Source organism: Otolemur garnettii, unplaced genomic scaffold (assembly GCF_000181295.1).
Source record: "Otolemur garnettii isolate 467f Iridium unplaced genomic scaffold, OtoGar3 scaffold00011, whole genome shotgun sequence".
NCBI classification, from domain to species: domain Eukaryota; kingdom Metazoa; phylum Chordata; class Mammalia; order Primates; family Galagidae; genus Otolemur; species Otolemur garnettii.
In genome coordinates this window covers 15,834,707-15,851,513 of record NW_003852406.1, presented here as the reverse complement: position 1 = coordinate 15,851,513, position 16,807 = coordinate 15,834,707, and the positions used below count along the sequence as shown (strand labels likewise).

At 39.2% G+C, this 16,807-nt stretch overlaps 1 protein-coding gene across 2 annotated transcripts in view; it reads right to left on the bottom strand.

Moving 5' to 3' along the window:
- Positions 1-848: 848 nt before the first annotated feature.
- Positions 849-16,807, bottom strand: part of USP3 (ubiquitin specific peptidase 3) — a 94,998-nt gene continuing 79,039 nt past the window's right edge. The window contains exons 11-14 of one of the 2 annotated variants that reach the window (XM_023510115.1): positions 3,954-4,072; positions 3,553-3,666; positions 3,354-3,421; positions 849-1,652 (exon numbers count right to left, since the gene is read on the bottom strand). In XM_023510115.1, the coding sequence (XP_023365883.1) occupies positions 1,487-1,652; positions 3,354-3,421; positions 3,553-3,666; positions 3,954-4,072 (467 nt within the window). In that variant the 3' untranslated portion in view covers positions 849-1,486. The remainder of the gene's footprint in view (positions 1,653-3,353; positions 3,422-3,552; positions 3,667-3,953; positions 4,073-16,807) is intronic. The other variant, XM_003784406.3, reaches the window with a different exon arrangement.

The window sequence follows — 16,807 nt, the reverse complement described above, 5'->3', positions numbered from 1 at the left end:
GTGACACCATGGCACTCTACTGAGGGCGATAAAGTGAGATTCTGTCTCTTAAAAAAAAAAAAAAAAAATGGTATTCTGGTTCCAAATTTCAGTTTGAGTTAAATCTAAATAAGGGGCCAGGCACAGTGGCTCATGCCTATAATCCTAACACTATGGCAGGCCAAGGTGGGTGGATTACTTGCGCTCAGGAGGTCTAGACCAGTCTGAGCAAGAGCCAGCCCCTGCCTCTATTAAGAAGAGAAAAAAAGAAAAAATTAGGCAGGTGTGGTGGTACGTGCCTATAGTCCCAGCTAGTTGCCAGCCACTAAGGCAAGAGGATCCCTTGAGCCCAGAAGTTTGAGGCTTCAGTGAGCTATGATGATGCCACTGCACTTTAGCCTGGGGAACAGAGCGAGACTATCTCAAAACAATAAAAGAACCCAAACTTAATAGTGCTATCTAGTGCTTGTACCTAAAAACAGAGACTACAAAATTTAAAAATAAAATCTCTACTTATTCAAATGTATCTTGAACTTGCTTTGCTATCAGGATAGGCCAATGAGAGTTGTTATTAAAACTCTGAAGTGTAGGTGACATTCAAAATCAATTCTAGAGGTTTGCATCTCAACCTGATAGCCAAACAAGAAGCAAGTCTAAAGTGGACATGCAGTTACTTCCAGTGCTACAACTAAAGGGGGGAATTGGATAGGGATTCGAAAAAGCAAGCAGAAGCTATGGTCTTATTTTACTAGGTGAGACCAATACCATGTAGCTAATCATAGAATTTTTCACCTTATTAAGTATTTCATCTTATTTGGACTTCTCTGTACTCTCATCCTATCTCCCCATGAACAAAATAAAAAGACTAATTCTTGTATTTGCAGTACAGGTATGACTGAACCAACAGGTTTATTTAGTTAGTGCTGATACACAGCAGCCTTGAGACACCAAGAGCAGCAATTACCTGGTCTACTTAAAGATGCCCTCTTAGTTATCTTTAACAGGCAAAAGAATGATTACTTAGCAGTCACTGTGAAATCTTGTGGGCCACAAATTACATGAGTACACGATCCTTGATTTAGAGTCAACCTGATCTCTATTATAGCTAGGGAAATGCAGCAGGCAATTGTGTCGCTCTTCATAATCAGGAACATATCTTGCTGTCAGCATGTGAGAGTAACAAAAGTATTGATGTAAATGTGCCTCAGTGTGACAACTGAAAACATTAATATAAAAAAGTCAAACAGAACTAAGTTCTTGAAACTACATATAAAAATTGAATTATTACAACTAAAGCAGCAAATCAAAATGTCTGCTGAGGTTTTCTGGTAGAACAACAACAAAATTAGTTGGTGCCCATGTTCAATAAGTCACTACCATTGATAAAACTAAACCCAAAATAGGAAACTGAAAAGTGCATAATGAAATTAAATCTTGGATCAAGTATTTGTGGAAAATTGGAAATGTTTGTCCGGTATAGTTGATGAATGATGATTTAGAGGAGGTATTAAAGTTTATCTGATCCAGCTTTGGCCTGACGTTCCACATAAAAAAGAATGTAGGCCTTTGCCTTCACCACGGTCTCTTCATCAGTCAGTGTTACAGTACTGTCGTTAAAATGGAACCAGCGGCCTTCATGAGTTGCATATGCAGTATAATGTCCAGAGCCAACCCTGTAAAGAAAAGGTGAAAGATCAAAGAAAGACTGCAGAAATCACCAAAGAATCTATATAATCATATAATTTAAGTACTATAAATAATATATCCTAGAGGCTTTTGGTTTAAGATGGTTGATTGAGCTCATATATCTTACCTTCCTTGTCCTTTTACCCATCAAAAGGACAAGGAGCGTACTGACACTAAAAAAGAAAAAACGGAAAGAATAATATCAACTGACCAAAAATTGAGTGTTGGTTAGAAGAGATAAAGCAGATAGCACTGAATTAATGGGAGAAACCAGAGATGAGGCCCTCAACCTAACAAGCCTAAGTTAAGGCCTGTAGAAACATGGGAAATCAGTTTTCCATCAGAATCTTGGGGAAAAAACTAAACTTAAGAAAGAAATCTGCCTCCAAGGAAGCACCTTCCCTCATACCTTGGTCATCAAGGCTTTTCCTGTCAGTAGGATGCACCTCTCATAGTTGGAGCCCTAGAGTTAGCCCTCCCAGTTAAGAGAAAGGCCAATAGGTAGAACAGATAGCTTCATAAAAGCCAGGGAAAAAAGCCTTATTTACTAATAATGATCAAACTCATTCTTACTATGATTCTGAATAAACAACCAAAAATCAAATTAAGAAGTAGCATGAAAGAGAAGATCCAGGAAGACTAAGTAAATCATTTAACCCTAAGGAATTTAACACAGAAAACTAAAGTTTCAAGAAGACACTGCAGGAATAGGTTGTGAAAAAGTTCTCAGAAAAATTTGATTGGCACAACACAGAAATTTGATGGTGGAGCTAATCTTTGATTTGGATACAGCTGAAACCCAAATTAGTACTTTGAAAACATACTCTATAGCAGTCTTTTGCAGTCTCTGAGAAAAGACTGCCATGGACTAAAGTCATTAAAGAGTAGTTAAGTAAGACATGTGGGAGACAGATCCAGGAAATTCACCATATATTTAACATGGATTCCAGAAGAAATAGAAAATGGAGTTGAACATACAGTATAAACATTTCTGAAATAGTCCCTACCAAACAGGATTACATCTGATGATATTTCTTAAGTCCAAAGAAAAGAAGATCTTGTAACTTCCAGAGAGGGGGAAAAAAAAAAAATCAGGTTGCCTATCAATCACACTTGTACTGGACTTATCATTTATAACACTAGGTAATAAGTGGTAAAGTCAATGTCTACAGAGTTCTGAGGGAAAAGGATTTTAAACATGAATAGTACAATAGCCTCAAACTGACCAGAAATCAGAAGTTATATGCCCCTAAATTTAAACTTTCAGGGGAAAAAATAATCAAGAATATTATTCAACAAAATGAAAAATGGATCTTTAATGTAAATGGCATGAAGTTATTACAAATAGTTCCCATTTTTCCCCCATTAAATTTCACTTGAAGGAAATATTTATGAAGTAAAGATGACTCTGGATTTTGTGGACAAATACATTGGGTTCTGAATGCTAGGTTCACATGAACCATTCTCCATTCTGCATTTATACCTTCTCCTAAACCTTCACAGCATCCTCTCAGGAATACTATTTCACAACAAACTTTAAGGAAAGTTCTCTTTCACCACTTTAATGTATGTGTATCCATTCTGGGAGGAGTTCAGGGTGAAATATTAAAGAGTTGTACAAAATTGTAGGTCCTCATTGTGCTGGCCACCGGGTATTCCTAATCACAGGAAGCCTGCTACATACTCACCCAGAACCATGGTGCACCACCACAGCAGCGAGGTCATACAGGCAGTTCTCTGGACCGCTGTTCTCAGGCTATACAGAACAAGGGAGAAAAGTGCTCAATGATATCAGTAGCTCCTACCTTGAAGACCTCTACCCTCTTTGAAGACTTAATTTTATTGAAGAGCCATCTTTTTACCATGCTAAAAAGGAAATCACCTTACCTCTAGTAAGTAGCATTTCATGTCTAGGCCTCTCAGTGGAAATTCTACATATGTATCAACTTTGTTTCTTAAATATGCTGTCCAATGAAATCTTTTCAAATGTAAGCATAGCACCTGGATGGCAGAGATAAAGAAAAAGACTGAACACCTTTTACCTTTCAAAGTTTAATACTTTGAGATCTCCAAAGTATTTTAGGTGCTCTTTCAGTTTTTCTTTTGATCCTTGATAACTGCTTGCTTCCATGCATCCCTTATGCATTCTCAGAAGTTATAGCTTTTACTGAAAACCCGGAGACAAATATATAGAACAGTTTGTATACATCAGCAAAAGTTACGAACTTTCTCATCAGCCAAGAATTTACCCCTTGAAACCTCATCATAACTTGAAATTCAACACTTACCTTGGGTAGTTTTTGAATCCAGAATTTTTTTGTGGACTTCTGTTTCTTTTTGCATTTATGGCACATATATAACTCTGTTTCATCAAGTTCTTCTAAGTCAGTAAAACTGCGAAGACAATCTAAAAACAAATTTTGGCAGCATTAAAACAAGATGTCTTTTATAGAATCAATGTACTTTAGAAAAAAGACTAGTTACTCTGAATGACCCAGCTGTATGACCTTAGGAAAGTCAACTTTTCTCAATTTTGAACTGCACACAAAATATATTAACTACTTTGAAAAACTTGATGAGGAATAATGTGTGTAAAGAACTTAAAATCATGCCTGGTATCTGGTGATGATCAGTTAATGATGGATGTTCATTTTGTGAAAAACTAACCTGGATAATTCTGATAAAAATGTTTTCTGGATGAAATAAAAGTTTTAATGGCAATTGTCTCTTAATATGTTGTTACATTACAGAGGATAAAGAGCCAAGTGCATAATCATAAAAAGTCAAATTTAAACATTTCACTTTTATAAATAAACATAGGTTCCAGAAGGCTATGCTATCAATCTTACTGGCTACTAAACCTTCAAAGAATCCTTTGCCTAGACTCTCTATTCCCAGTCCCTTAGATAAACTACAACTACATATTTTTCATTTAAAGACTTAATTGCGGCCAAGCACGGTAGGTCATGCCTATAATCCTAGCACTCTGGGAAGCTGAGGCAGGTAGACTGCCTGAGCTCACAGGTTCGATACCAGCCAAAAAACAGCTGGGCGTTGTGGTGGGCACCTGTAGTCCCAGCTACTTGAGAGGCTGAGGCAGGAGAATAGCTTCAGCCCAATAGTTTAAGGTTGCTGTGAGCTGTGACTCCATGGCACTCTACTGGGGGCAACATAGTAAGACTCTGTCTCAAAAAAAAATTAAAAATAAGTAAATAATAATAATGGCCTTAGGCTAAGTACATGGCTCACGCCTATAATTCTAGTACTCTGGGAGGCTGAGGTGGGTGGACTGCTTGAGGTCAGAGAGTTTAGGATCAGCCTAAGCAACAGCGAGACCCCAGCTTACAGAAAATAGAAAAATTAGCTGAGTATGGTAGCTGCACTCCTAGCTATGTGGGAGGTTGAGGCAGGAGGATCAATTTAGCCTAAGAGTTTGAGGTTGCAGTGAGCTAAGATGACACCACTGCACTCCAGCCTGGGCAGCAGAGAGGCTGCTCTGCACTTTCTTCTAGTATTTTTAGTTTCATGTCTTAAGTTTAAATCTTTTATCTAGTAAGAGTCTATCTTTGTTAACAGTGAAAGGTGTGGGTCCAGTTTCAGTCTTCTACAGGCTGCCAGCCAGTTTACCCAGCACCATTTGTTAAATAGGGAATCTTTTTCCCACTGAATGTTTTTGATTGGCTTATGGAAGATCAAATGATGGTAAGTAGCTGGGTTCATCTCTTGGTTCTCTATTCTGTTCCATACATCTACCTCTGTTTTTGTGCCAGTACTATGCAATTTCGATCACTATCAATTTATGGTATAGTCTGAGGTCTGGTAGCGTGATTCCTTCTGCTTTGTTTTTATTTCTGAGTAATGTCTTGGCTATTTGAGGTTTTTTCTGATTCCATATAAAATGACCTTTTTCCAAGGTCTTTAAAGTATGACAGTGGTGCTTTAATAGGGATTGCATTACAATTATATATTGCTTTGGGTAGTATGGACATTTTAACAATGTTGATTCTTCCCAGCCATGTGCATGGTATGTTTTTCCATTTGTTAACATCTTCAGCTATTTCTTTTCACATCCTTTGTTAGGTAAACTCCCAAATATTTTTTTTTTTTTTTTTGAGACAGAGCTTCAGGCTGTCCCCCTGGGTAGAGTGCCGTGGCATCACAGCTCACAGCAACCTCCAACTCCTGGGCTCAAGCAAGTCTCCTGCCTCAGCCTCCCAAGTAGCTGGGACTACAGGCGCCCACCACAGTGCCCGGCTATTTTTTGGTTGCAGCCGTCATTGTTGTTTGGTGGTCCCGGGCTGGATTCGAACCCGCCACCTTAGATGTATGTGGCTGGTGCCTTAGCCATTTGAGCCACAGGCGCCAAGCCCCAAATATTTCATATTCTTTGGCACTATTGTAAAAGGAATAGAGTCCTTGACTGCTTTTTAAGATTGACTATTGTGGGGGTATATAAAGGCTACAGATTTGTATTAATTTTGTAACCTGAGATGCTGCTGTATTCCTTGATCACTTCTAAGAGTTTTGGAGTTGAATCTCTAGGGTTTTCCAGATAGATAGTCTTATCATCTGTGAAGAGTGAAAGTTTGATCTCCTATGACCCTATATGGATACCCCTGATCACCTTTTCTTGCCTGATTGTGATGGCTATGACTTCCATTACAATGTTAAAAAGCAGTGGAGACAATGGGCAACCTTGCCTTGTTCCTGATCTGGGTGGAAATGATTTCAATTTAACTCCATTCAATATGATATTGGCTATGGGTTTGCTGCAGATGGCCTCTATCAGTTTAAGAAATGTCCCTGCTATGCCTATTTTCTTAAGTGTTCTGATCATGAAAGGATGCTGGATGTTATCAAAAGCTTTTTCTGCATCAATTGAGAGAATCATATGGTCTTTCTTTGTTTTTTAATTTGTTTATGTGATGAATTATATTTATAGATTTTTCGTATATTGAACCAGCCTTGAGACCCTGGGATAAAACCCACTTGGTCATGGTGTATAATTTGTTTGGTATGTTGCTGGATTCTGTTTGCTAGGATCTTATTGAATATTTTTGCATTGATATTCATTACAGATACTGGTCTATGATTTTCTTTTCTTATTGGGTTTTTTCCTGGTTTGGGGATCAAGGTGATGTTTGCTTCACAGAATATGCTGGGTGTAGTAATCCTTCTTTTTCTATATTTTGGAAAATGTTAAGTAATATAGGTACTAGTTCCTCTTTAAAGATTTGGTAGAATTCTGATGTGAAGTCATCTGGTTCCAGACTTTTCTTTTTGGGGAGATTTTGTATAGTTGATGGCATTTCAAAACTTGATATAGACCTGTTCAACATTTCCACTTCATTCTGGCTAAGTCTAGGAACGTGGCATGCTTCCAAGTATTGGTCTATTTCCTTCAGACTTTCATATTTCTGAGAATAGAGTTTCTTGTAATATTCATTAAGGATTTTTTGAATTTCTGAGGAGTCTGTTATTTTGTTTTTGTCATTTCTGACTGATGAAATTAGAAATTTTACTCTTTTATTCCTGGTTAGGTTTGCTAAAGGTTTATCTATTTATTGACCTTTTCAAAAAGCCAACTTTTTGATTTATTGATCTGTTGTATAATCCTTTTGTTTTCAATTCCATTTAATTCTGCTCTAATTTTGGTTATTTCTTTTCTTCTCTGGGTTTGGGATTGGAATGTTATTCCTTTTTTTTTTGTTTGAGACAGAGCCTCAAGCTGCCCCCCCCTGGGTAGAGTGCCATGGCATCACAGCTCACAGCAACTTCCAACTCCTGGGCTCAAGCGAGTCTCCTGCCTCAGCCTCCCAAGTAGCTGGGACCACAGGTGCCTGCCGCAACACCCAGCTATTTTTTTTTGTTTGTTTGTTTGCAGCCATCATTGTTTGGCAGGCCCGGGCTGGATTTGAACCCGCCACCTTAGGTGTATGTGGCTGGCACCTTAGCCACTTGAGCCACAGGCGCTGAGCCTGTTCTTCCTTTTTCAGTTGCTTGAGATGTCCCATTAAGTTAACTTCCTCTCTTTCTGTTGTTTTGAGGAAGGTTTGCAATGCTATAAATTTCCCTCTTAGGACTACCTTTGCAGTATCTCAGAGATTCTGGTAATTCATGTCTTCATTATCGTTTTGTTCCAAAAATTTAGAAATTTCCTTCTTAATCTCATCTATGACCCAGCTATTGTTCAGCATAAGGTTATTTAGTTTCCATGTTTCTGTATGAGTATGCAGATTCCTGTTGTTACTGAGTTCAACTTTTATTCCATAATGGTCCAAGAAGATGCAATGAATAATTTCTATTCTTTTAAATTTGCTGAGGTTAGACCTGTGACCTAAGATGTGATCAATTTTGGAGGATATTCCATGGGCTGTTGAGAAGAATGTGTATTCAGTTTTGTTAGGATAAAATGTTCTGTAGATGTCTGTTAAATCCAGTTGTTGAATGGTTAAGTTTAAGTCTAAAGTTTCTTTGCTTAGTTTCTTATTGGAGGATCTATCCAACACTGCCAAAAAGGTGTTAAAATCTTCAACTATTATGGTGCTAGAGAAAATCCAGTTGCTCATGTTTGTTAGAGTCTCTCTTATAAATTGAGGCGCATTCTGCTTGGGTGCATAAATGTTAATAATTGAAATCTCATCATTTGTTTTACGTCACCCTTAACAAATATGAAGTGACCATCCTTATCTTTCCTTACTTTTGTTGTTTTAAAGCCTATTGTATCTGTGAATAAAACTGCAACACCTGCTTTTTTTCTCATTTCCATTTGCCTGAATTATAGATGACCATCCCTTCACTTTGAGTCTATATTTAAGGTAAGATGAGATTCTTGTATGCAGCAGATATTTGGCCTGAGTTTTTATATCCAGCCAGCCAACCTGTGCCATTCATGTTAATTGAGAGTATTTTGGATATTGAGTTTTTCAAAAGTCCAATGGACATTTTTAATCCTTTTGCCACTGTGGAAGTTGGAATTTGATCAAAAGTTTCTGAGTGAGTTTACTTTGGTGGTAGAGCATTGTGCTTGTCATTTGTGGAGGATGAGTCTGAGAATATCCTGGAGAGCTGCTTTAGTTATGGCAAAATTCTTCAACATGTGAATGTCATTCAAGTATTTAATTTCTCCATCGTAAATGAAACTCAGTTTAGCTGGATACAGGATCCTGGGTTGAAAGGCATTTTGTTTTAGGAAGTTAAAGGTCCATGACCATCCTCTTCTAACTTGAAGTTTCAGCAGAGAGATCTGCAGTCATTTTAATATTCTTACCCTTGTAGGTTATAGTTTTCTTATGTCTGGCTGCTTGCAGAATCTTCTCCTTCAAATTTGTTGAAGTTAATTATAATGTGTCTGGGAGATGCTTTATTTGGATTCAGTTGTGCTGGGGTGAAACTGTCTGCTATCTGAATTTCAGAATCTCTTGCCATGTTTGGGAAGTTCTCCTCAATTATCTCTTGGAGTAAAATATCTGGGGACTTTTGAAGCAAACTCATCACCTTCAAGAATTCCTATAAGGCGAATATTAGTTTTTTGGAATTATCCCACAGCTCTCTCAGAGAATGACCTGTTTTTGCTCTCCACTTCTCTTCCTCTTTGAGCATTTGGGAGTATTCAAAAGCTTTGTCTTCAATGTCAGAAATCCTTTCTTCTGCCTGCTCCTTTCTGTTACTGAGGGATTCTACTATATTACTCTTATCTTGGAGGGCTGCAGATTCTTTTCTCAATGTGTCAAAATCTTTGGTGACTTTTTCATTGAATTCTTGAGACAACTTTTAATTATTCCTGGAATTTCTAATCCTAGCTTTACTTCCATTCTGTTAATATTATTTGCCATCCAAATTCCAAACTCCATTTCTGACATCTCGCCATTTGTTTATGAATGGGATCTTCTGGTGTGTCCACTTTGTCGTTTCTTGGGGTGGTGATCTACTCTGATCATTCACTTTGCCTGAGTGTTTCTGCTGATTCCACCCCATGATTATTTTTCACTGTTTGGCTACGTGAGCAGGTGTGGTGAAATTGTATTGGGAGCTCCTAGAGTAGAGATTAACCAGCTCTTTGCCCAAGAACTGGGACTGGTGCCTGCAGCTTTTCCCCTACAGCTTTGCAAAGGACCAGTACAGTACTACAGCCTGAGACACTGGGGACCTGATTGGTGTGGTGGAGGTGGGTGGCTCTGTCTTATATTCAGCAGGTCTCTGTCCAATCCTAGTGAATCAGTAACTCTGGGTTGAAGTCTCAGCTGTGGAGAAATACAAGCAACTAAGACACCCCCAACCCCCACAGGTAACAACTGGAAAAGGAAAATCAAACCTTCCCACAACAACACAACCAGGTACCACCTTGGATGATCCTCAGGTGATTGGCCCAGGTCAAGAGTTCCAAATCAGTTGTTCCAGTCAGCACCAAGTCTCAAGTGCGAGAGAGTTCAAAAGGTCTCCAGCAACTAGATAGCAGAAGTCTGCTGGCAGCTTGAGTGTGGCTTGTCCAGTGCTCCATAGAATCAGAAGGGCCTGCCCAGCAAATGAGTTAGTCCTGGGAGGTTGATGCCTCCTTTCCCACCTTGCACCTCTGTCACAGGTAACCCTGGAGGGCTTTGGCCCAGTTCCCTCCAATGAGCAGATACACCAGGGGTTTGCACCTGCCTAAGTCATAGGCAGCTCTATGTCTCCTCAGCCAGGCTGCGGCACTCTGCCACCAGCTGGCAGGGGGAGCTGAAGCCTGACTACCTTGGGTGGTTAATGGAAGCTGGGGAGTGTCACTCGGTTCTAGCCCTGCCCCAGATTGATGTTGTTGCCATCTATATTCTCACAGAATTTGCATTTCTGTCTCAGCTGTATTCCACTGTGGGCCAGGCGCCATTTGAGTTCACAGAAACTGCTACTCAGCCCTACCCTGTGCTGTTGCTGCTGAGCCACTCATGAAACTGGTGTCTCTGCTGCACTCTGTGTTGGGGTGGGCAAGGTTATAGCTCACAAAGGGCTCTCAGTTCCTGCCCCTCCCTGAGCTGATGCTGCCACCATGCCTCCAGCTATCCTCCACTGGGGGCCGGATGCACCTAGGGATCACGAAAGCAGCAATTATGACTCAGCCTCAACCTGGAAGTATGCCACCTCTATGCATGCATTCTAGTCTCCATCCCCACCATGCCCAGCCTGGGCAGGTACTGCCTCAGGCATACCCTTTGCTCACAGGGCCTGTGTTTCCTTGGCTGCCACTGGAGTAGAGGCCCAGCTCCCTCTGGTTGCTAAGAGAGGAAGTGTTTCCCCAAAATATCACCAGGGACATGAGCCCTATTGTTCCCACCACCTCCATTGCTGCTGTGCTGTGCTGTGGGGCACCGTTTCTCCCTCTCCCGTATGGTTCCTTTGCACCACAGTCCCCACTTTACACCCATGCCACTGATTCATCACAGACTTGTAACAGCCCACGCCTTGTCCATACCTCTTGAGAAAATGCCCAAGAGTCTAGACTCTGCAGGGGAAAGGCTTCCAGACCTCAGGGTGGGAGTGGAGGGGAGTGCTGGGATTTCAGAATTGTGGGTAGAGTATATGTTCAGTTTTATGTCTGGCAGGAGAGTGCCATGGCACACTAGTGGGTCCTCTCTGGGGAAGGGGATCCAGTTTTTAGTGGCTCTCTCTCATGGAATAGAAAAAGAAGAGATCGGAACTCTGCTCACTTATTTGTAGAAAGTACACTGTGAGCTGTTCTCATGGGGGAGGGGACTCCCATCTACTTTGCGATGGGTTTTGCACCTATTGTTTGTTTCCTTGACGTCACAGCTTGCCTCAGCAGGGGTGATGTGTGCTCTTCAATCTTCTGTCTTGGCTCAGCTCCAAACCATCAGCTTACTTGCTAAACTTCTGTCCTTTAACTCTCCTTCTGGACAGGAGCCTCTGTGGAAAGCTGGCTCCAGTCGGCCATCTTGCCTCCTCCCTGCTAAATTTTCATTTATAGTAACACCATTTATTGACTAACTTCTTGTTTTTCCTTATTTGAATTTTATCATATAATTTCCATAAATTCATTTTTGTACCAACCTGCTATATCAATAGTTCTAGGACATTGTATCCTGCTCCTTCATCTTCATTTTAAAATCTTCTTTAGCTCTTCTTGAGAATTTCTGCTTACAGAGGGACTTTTGAACAAATTATAATAAACTTAGGGAGTATTTTGGGAGAAAAGTGACATTTCTAGTTGGGCCTTCCCATCTAAGAATATAATGTGGTTCTGTATATTCAGGCGTTTATCTGTCCTTTTATAAAGTTTCATTTTCTTCACCTAGGTCTTACATATTCCTTATTATATTTATTCTTGAGGGTTTTTTTAAATTTCACCTTAATGTAAGGATACATATGATTAGATCACATCATTTGCATTATGTTATGAAGTCCAAGTTGTAGTTGAGCCTTTTACCGAGGTATGCCATACACCTCTACATTGTGCCTGTTTGGTGACAACTTACCAAACCCCTTCCTTCTCCCCCCTCCTTCTATCCCTTCTTGAATTTCTATCTCATGTAGGCATGTAGTTGTTCATCTACTAGATTCATATTAATGTTAAGTACCGTGGATGCTCATTTTTCCATTCTTGAGCTATATTGAGGATATTCTCCAAATCCATCCAGGTAAATACAAAAGATATAAAGTCTCCATCTTTCTTTATGGCTGCATAGTATTACACATAGCCATTCATGAGTTGGTGGGCACTTGGGTTGTATCTTAGTTGCCCTGAGGCTGAGTACCATGGTGTCATAGCTCACAACAACCTCAAACTCTTGAGCTCAAAGTGATCGTCTTGCTTCAGCCTCCCAGATAGCTGGGACTACAGGCACCTGCTACAACACCTGGCTACTTTAGAGACAGGGTCTTGGTCTTGCTCAGGCTTGTCTCGAACTCCTAAGCTCAATCAATCCACCCACCTCAGCCTCCCAGAGTGTTAGAATTACAAGCATGAGGCTCGGCGCCTATGGCTCAAGTGGCTAAGGCGCCAGCCACATACACCTAAGGTGGCAGGTTCAAATCCAGCGCAGGCCGCCAAACAACAATGATGGCTGCAACCAAAAAATGGCCAGGCATTGTGGCAGGCACCTGTGGTCCCAGCTACTTGGGAGGTGGAAGCAGGAGACTTGCTTGAGCCCAGGAGTTGGAGGTTGCTGTGAGCTGTGATGCCACAACACTCTACCCAGGGGGACAGCTTGAGGCTCTGTCTCAAAAATAATTAAAAAAAAAAAAAAAAAAGAATTACAAGCATGAGCTACCACACCTGGTCTTAACTTGGGTTGTTTCCACATCTTGGTGATTGTGAACTGAGCTGTAGTAAACATTCTGATGCGTATGTCCTTTTGATAATTTTTTTTCCTTTGAGTAGATACCTAGTATTAGGATTGCGGGATCAAATGGAAGGTATACTTTTAGCTCTATACTTCTTTCCCAAAAGAGTGGTATTAAGTTTGCAATCCCACCAACGGTGTATAACTGTTCCCTTCCTTTCACATCCACACCAGCATCTGCAGCTTGGGACTTTGTGATGTGGGCAATTCTCATTGGGGTTAGGTGATATCTCAAGATGGTTTTCATCTGTATTTCTGTGATGATGAGCATTTTTTTCACGTGTTGGCCATTTATCTGTCTTCTTGGAAGAAGGTTCTGTTGATGTCTCTTGCCCATTTATAGATGGGACTATTTTGTTTTTGAGACAAAGTATGACTTTGTTACCTTGGGTACAGTGCCATGATGTCATAGCTCACAGCAACCTCAAACTCTTGGGTCTCAGCCTCTCGAGTAGGTGGGACTACAGGTACCTGCCACAACGCCTGGCTATTTTTAGAGACAGGGTCTCACTCTTCCTTAGGCTGGTCTTGAACTCTTGAGTTCAAGCAATCCACCTGCCTTGGCCTCCAAGAGTGTTAGAATTACAGGTGTCAGTGACCACACTCAGCTATTGTTTGCTTTTTTTCTTGATCAGTTTTGAGTTCTCTGTAGATTCTCATTATTAGCCCTTTGTCAGGGTTGTAACATATGAATATCTTATCCCATTCTGAAAGTTGTCTATTTGCTTTAATTGTTGTGTCCTTAGCCGTACAGAAACTTTTTAGCTTGACTAGGTAGCATTTATTTTTGTTGTTGCTGCAGTTGCCAATGGGGTGGTCTTCATAAAATCTTTCCCCAAGCCAATATCAGATTTTTTCCCACACTTTTTTCTACAGATTTTTATCATTTCTTGTCTTAGATTTAAATCTTCTATCCATTTGAGTCAGTTTTTCCAAGTTGTGAGAGGTGCAGGTCTAGTTTCAGTCTTTTACATGTGGCTAATCAGTTCTCCAGGCACCATTTACTGAATAGGGATTCTTTTCTACAGTGTGTGCTTCTGTTTGGTTTATCAAAGATCAGATGGTGACATGAGGCAGGATCAAAGCAGCATGGCAATGGCACAAAAATACAAACAAGCTCAATGTAACATAATAGTCTTGAGTTTTTACTGCTACTATAAATAGAATCTTTTGCTACGTACAGAAATGCAATTGGTTTACTGTTTATTTACTTTCTATTTGATCACTTTACTAAAGTTTTTCTAAACATGTTTAGAATTTATTTATCAAATACTTGTGTTTGATCTAAAAGGGGGGAGGGCTCCTGGAAAAGGGTCTCCTGCCCTCCTGTCATAATTTTCCAACTGGTCCTTTTAAAATATTCTAGATATATAATTGTCTACAAATGTTAATAATTTAGTCTTTCCTTTTCCATGATTTAGTCTTACTTCTTTTCCTCATCTATTGCCTGTTCTTCCAGAAGAGATTTTGAATCATTTTTTCAGTTGCAGGCCTCCAGGCTTGTGACTTGAATGGAAAATTAGTGTTTCACCATTAACTGTGATAGCTACTGACAGATAATCCTCATCAAGTTAACATTTCTATTCTTAGCTTAATAAAACTTTCTTCTTCTTTTAATCAGTAATGGATCTGAAATGTTTTCTTAACCTATTTGAGCATTTGATTCATATTCCCCTAATAAAGTATGTTTTCTAATATCAAACCAACCCTACTTGGTCTCTGTGTATTATTTAGTATACTACTAGATTCTATTTACTAATATTTTATTTAGGACTCTCTGATCTATAATATTGGTGAGATTAAGCTATATGATTTTTCCTTTTTGGTGGTATCTGTCAGGTTTTAGATCTTGGATTATTTTAGGCTTTCATAATATGCATACTTTTAGTTAAATGATTTCAAATCCCAGGGTTCTTTCTCACCATCACTCTTCCTTTTTAAATGAAAACTAAGCTTAACAATTACAAATCCAAAAAGTACTACCCAACAAGTAATTCTTTCCAAGTGAACTCAAAGCATGTATCAGGTAATCACAAATCTCCATCTCCAGTTAAAAAAGAAATGTGGTATTAGCAAAGTCTATCATACTAGATGTCCAAGGAAAGAAATATGGTTACTGATAGGGTAGTAAACAAAAAGAGAATGAAGAATTATCTATCAACTATTTCTTTAAGCCAGACAGTAAGCTCTTTAACAAAATAAAAGTCAGGTCTGAATTGAAAGGAAAGCCACTGAAAATATAGGAAACGTGTTTGCAGCCAAACCCTGAACCCCTCAGGATAGTCTGGACCCCCTGAAGCTAATACCAATCACATCATTCTTCAAAGAGTCTATGCTAAGAAAAATACGACCAGGGATGTGAAACAAACTTCATGTGCCACTCTCCTTGCTTGTAGCCCCAATCAAACACCTGTAAGCTGAGTCTCATAATTTCCTCCTAGATAGTCTCAGTGCTAATGTATTCTGGGATAAGTAATAACAGAAAAGTTACAGAAGGCATGGAGAACCACACATATAATCAACTCAGGATGGGAAGACCAACATGGAGGGAAGGAAAGAAGCCCAACAAACCAGTGTCTCTGCGTTTTCTAACCAAAAACCATCTAGATTTACTGCTTCATTAAATGTCAAAAGGCATTGGTCAGATATATATCCATGTTATTTATAATGAAATTGTTTTACTAATGTCAATGTTATTAGTGTTAAAGAAAATATAAGATGAAGTCATAATACAATTTTAATTATACAGTTTGAGGTTATCTAATTCCTTTAATAATTTAATTCTCACTGACATTAACTTTACAATGAAACAATCAGATGTTTTATGATTAAGTTAGCAGGTATTCATATGCCCTAGATATAAAAGAAAATGATATACCATTTGCTATTAAGTATATTATGATACTTTCTTAATGTCAAATAGACCAAAAACAGTTTTGGAGAAACATACTGTCACCTCAGAGTAAATGAGGCTCCTTCCATTTCTTCTTTACTCCTGTTCAAAGGGACCATGCTGGTTGAGTAGGTAGGGGATAAACTGAAAGCATCTATAAAATGTTTCATATACAAAGTTGTTCTCATTCCTTACTGCCTAGTATCTGTGATGGTCAGCCTCTGAGGGATTTCCAGAAACCTCCAGAGCAACAGTGCCACAAGCAAGACCTCTGCTACTGGGAACGAGCCAAATGCCTCACAGTGCACACCAACACTGGTGACCCAGGGAAGTCTATTCCTTCCCTAACGGAAAGTTCTATTTCTACTAGGATACTTTGATTCTAGTGTAGCGCGTCCAATAGAACTCTCTAAAATAATGGAAATGTTCTCCATCTGCTATCCAGTACAATAGCCACCAACCACTAGGTCCCAGGTGGTTATGGAATACTTAAAATGTGCTAGTATGACGAAGTAACATAATGAATTTTATTTAAATTAAATTTTTAATAGCCACATGTGACTTCTGAGTACCATATTGACAGGAAAGTTTGATTTTTAAAAAATGATGTATACATACACATGTACACACACATATATTAATCATCATGACAATACTCCTTAAAAAATCTAAAGAGAAAAGAATTACTTTTAGTGAACATATAATTTAAGGTAGAAACTATTAGCCTCCATGTAGAGCTTCTTAATGACAGAATACAGACTAGGTCCTCTTTCTTCTGCCTATCCCAGCTTCTTTAAATGACTAGCAACAACAATTAGTCATTTTAATGGTGACTTGTGCGTACAATTATAATCTTCATGTGGCCCTCAGCCACAGGCTGAACACCGCTGGTAGTATAAAATTTTTTTTTTTTTTT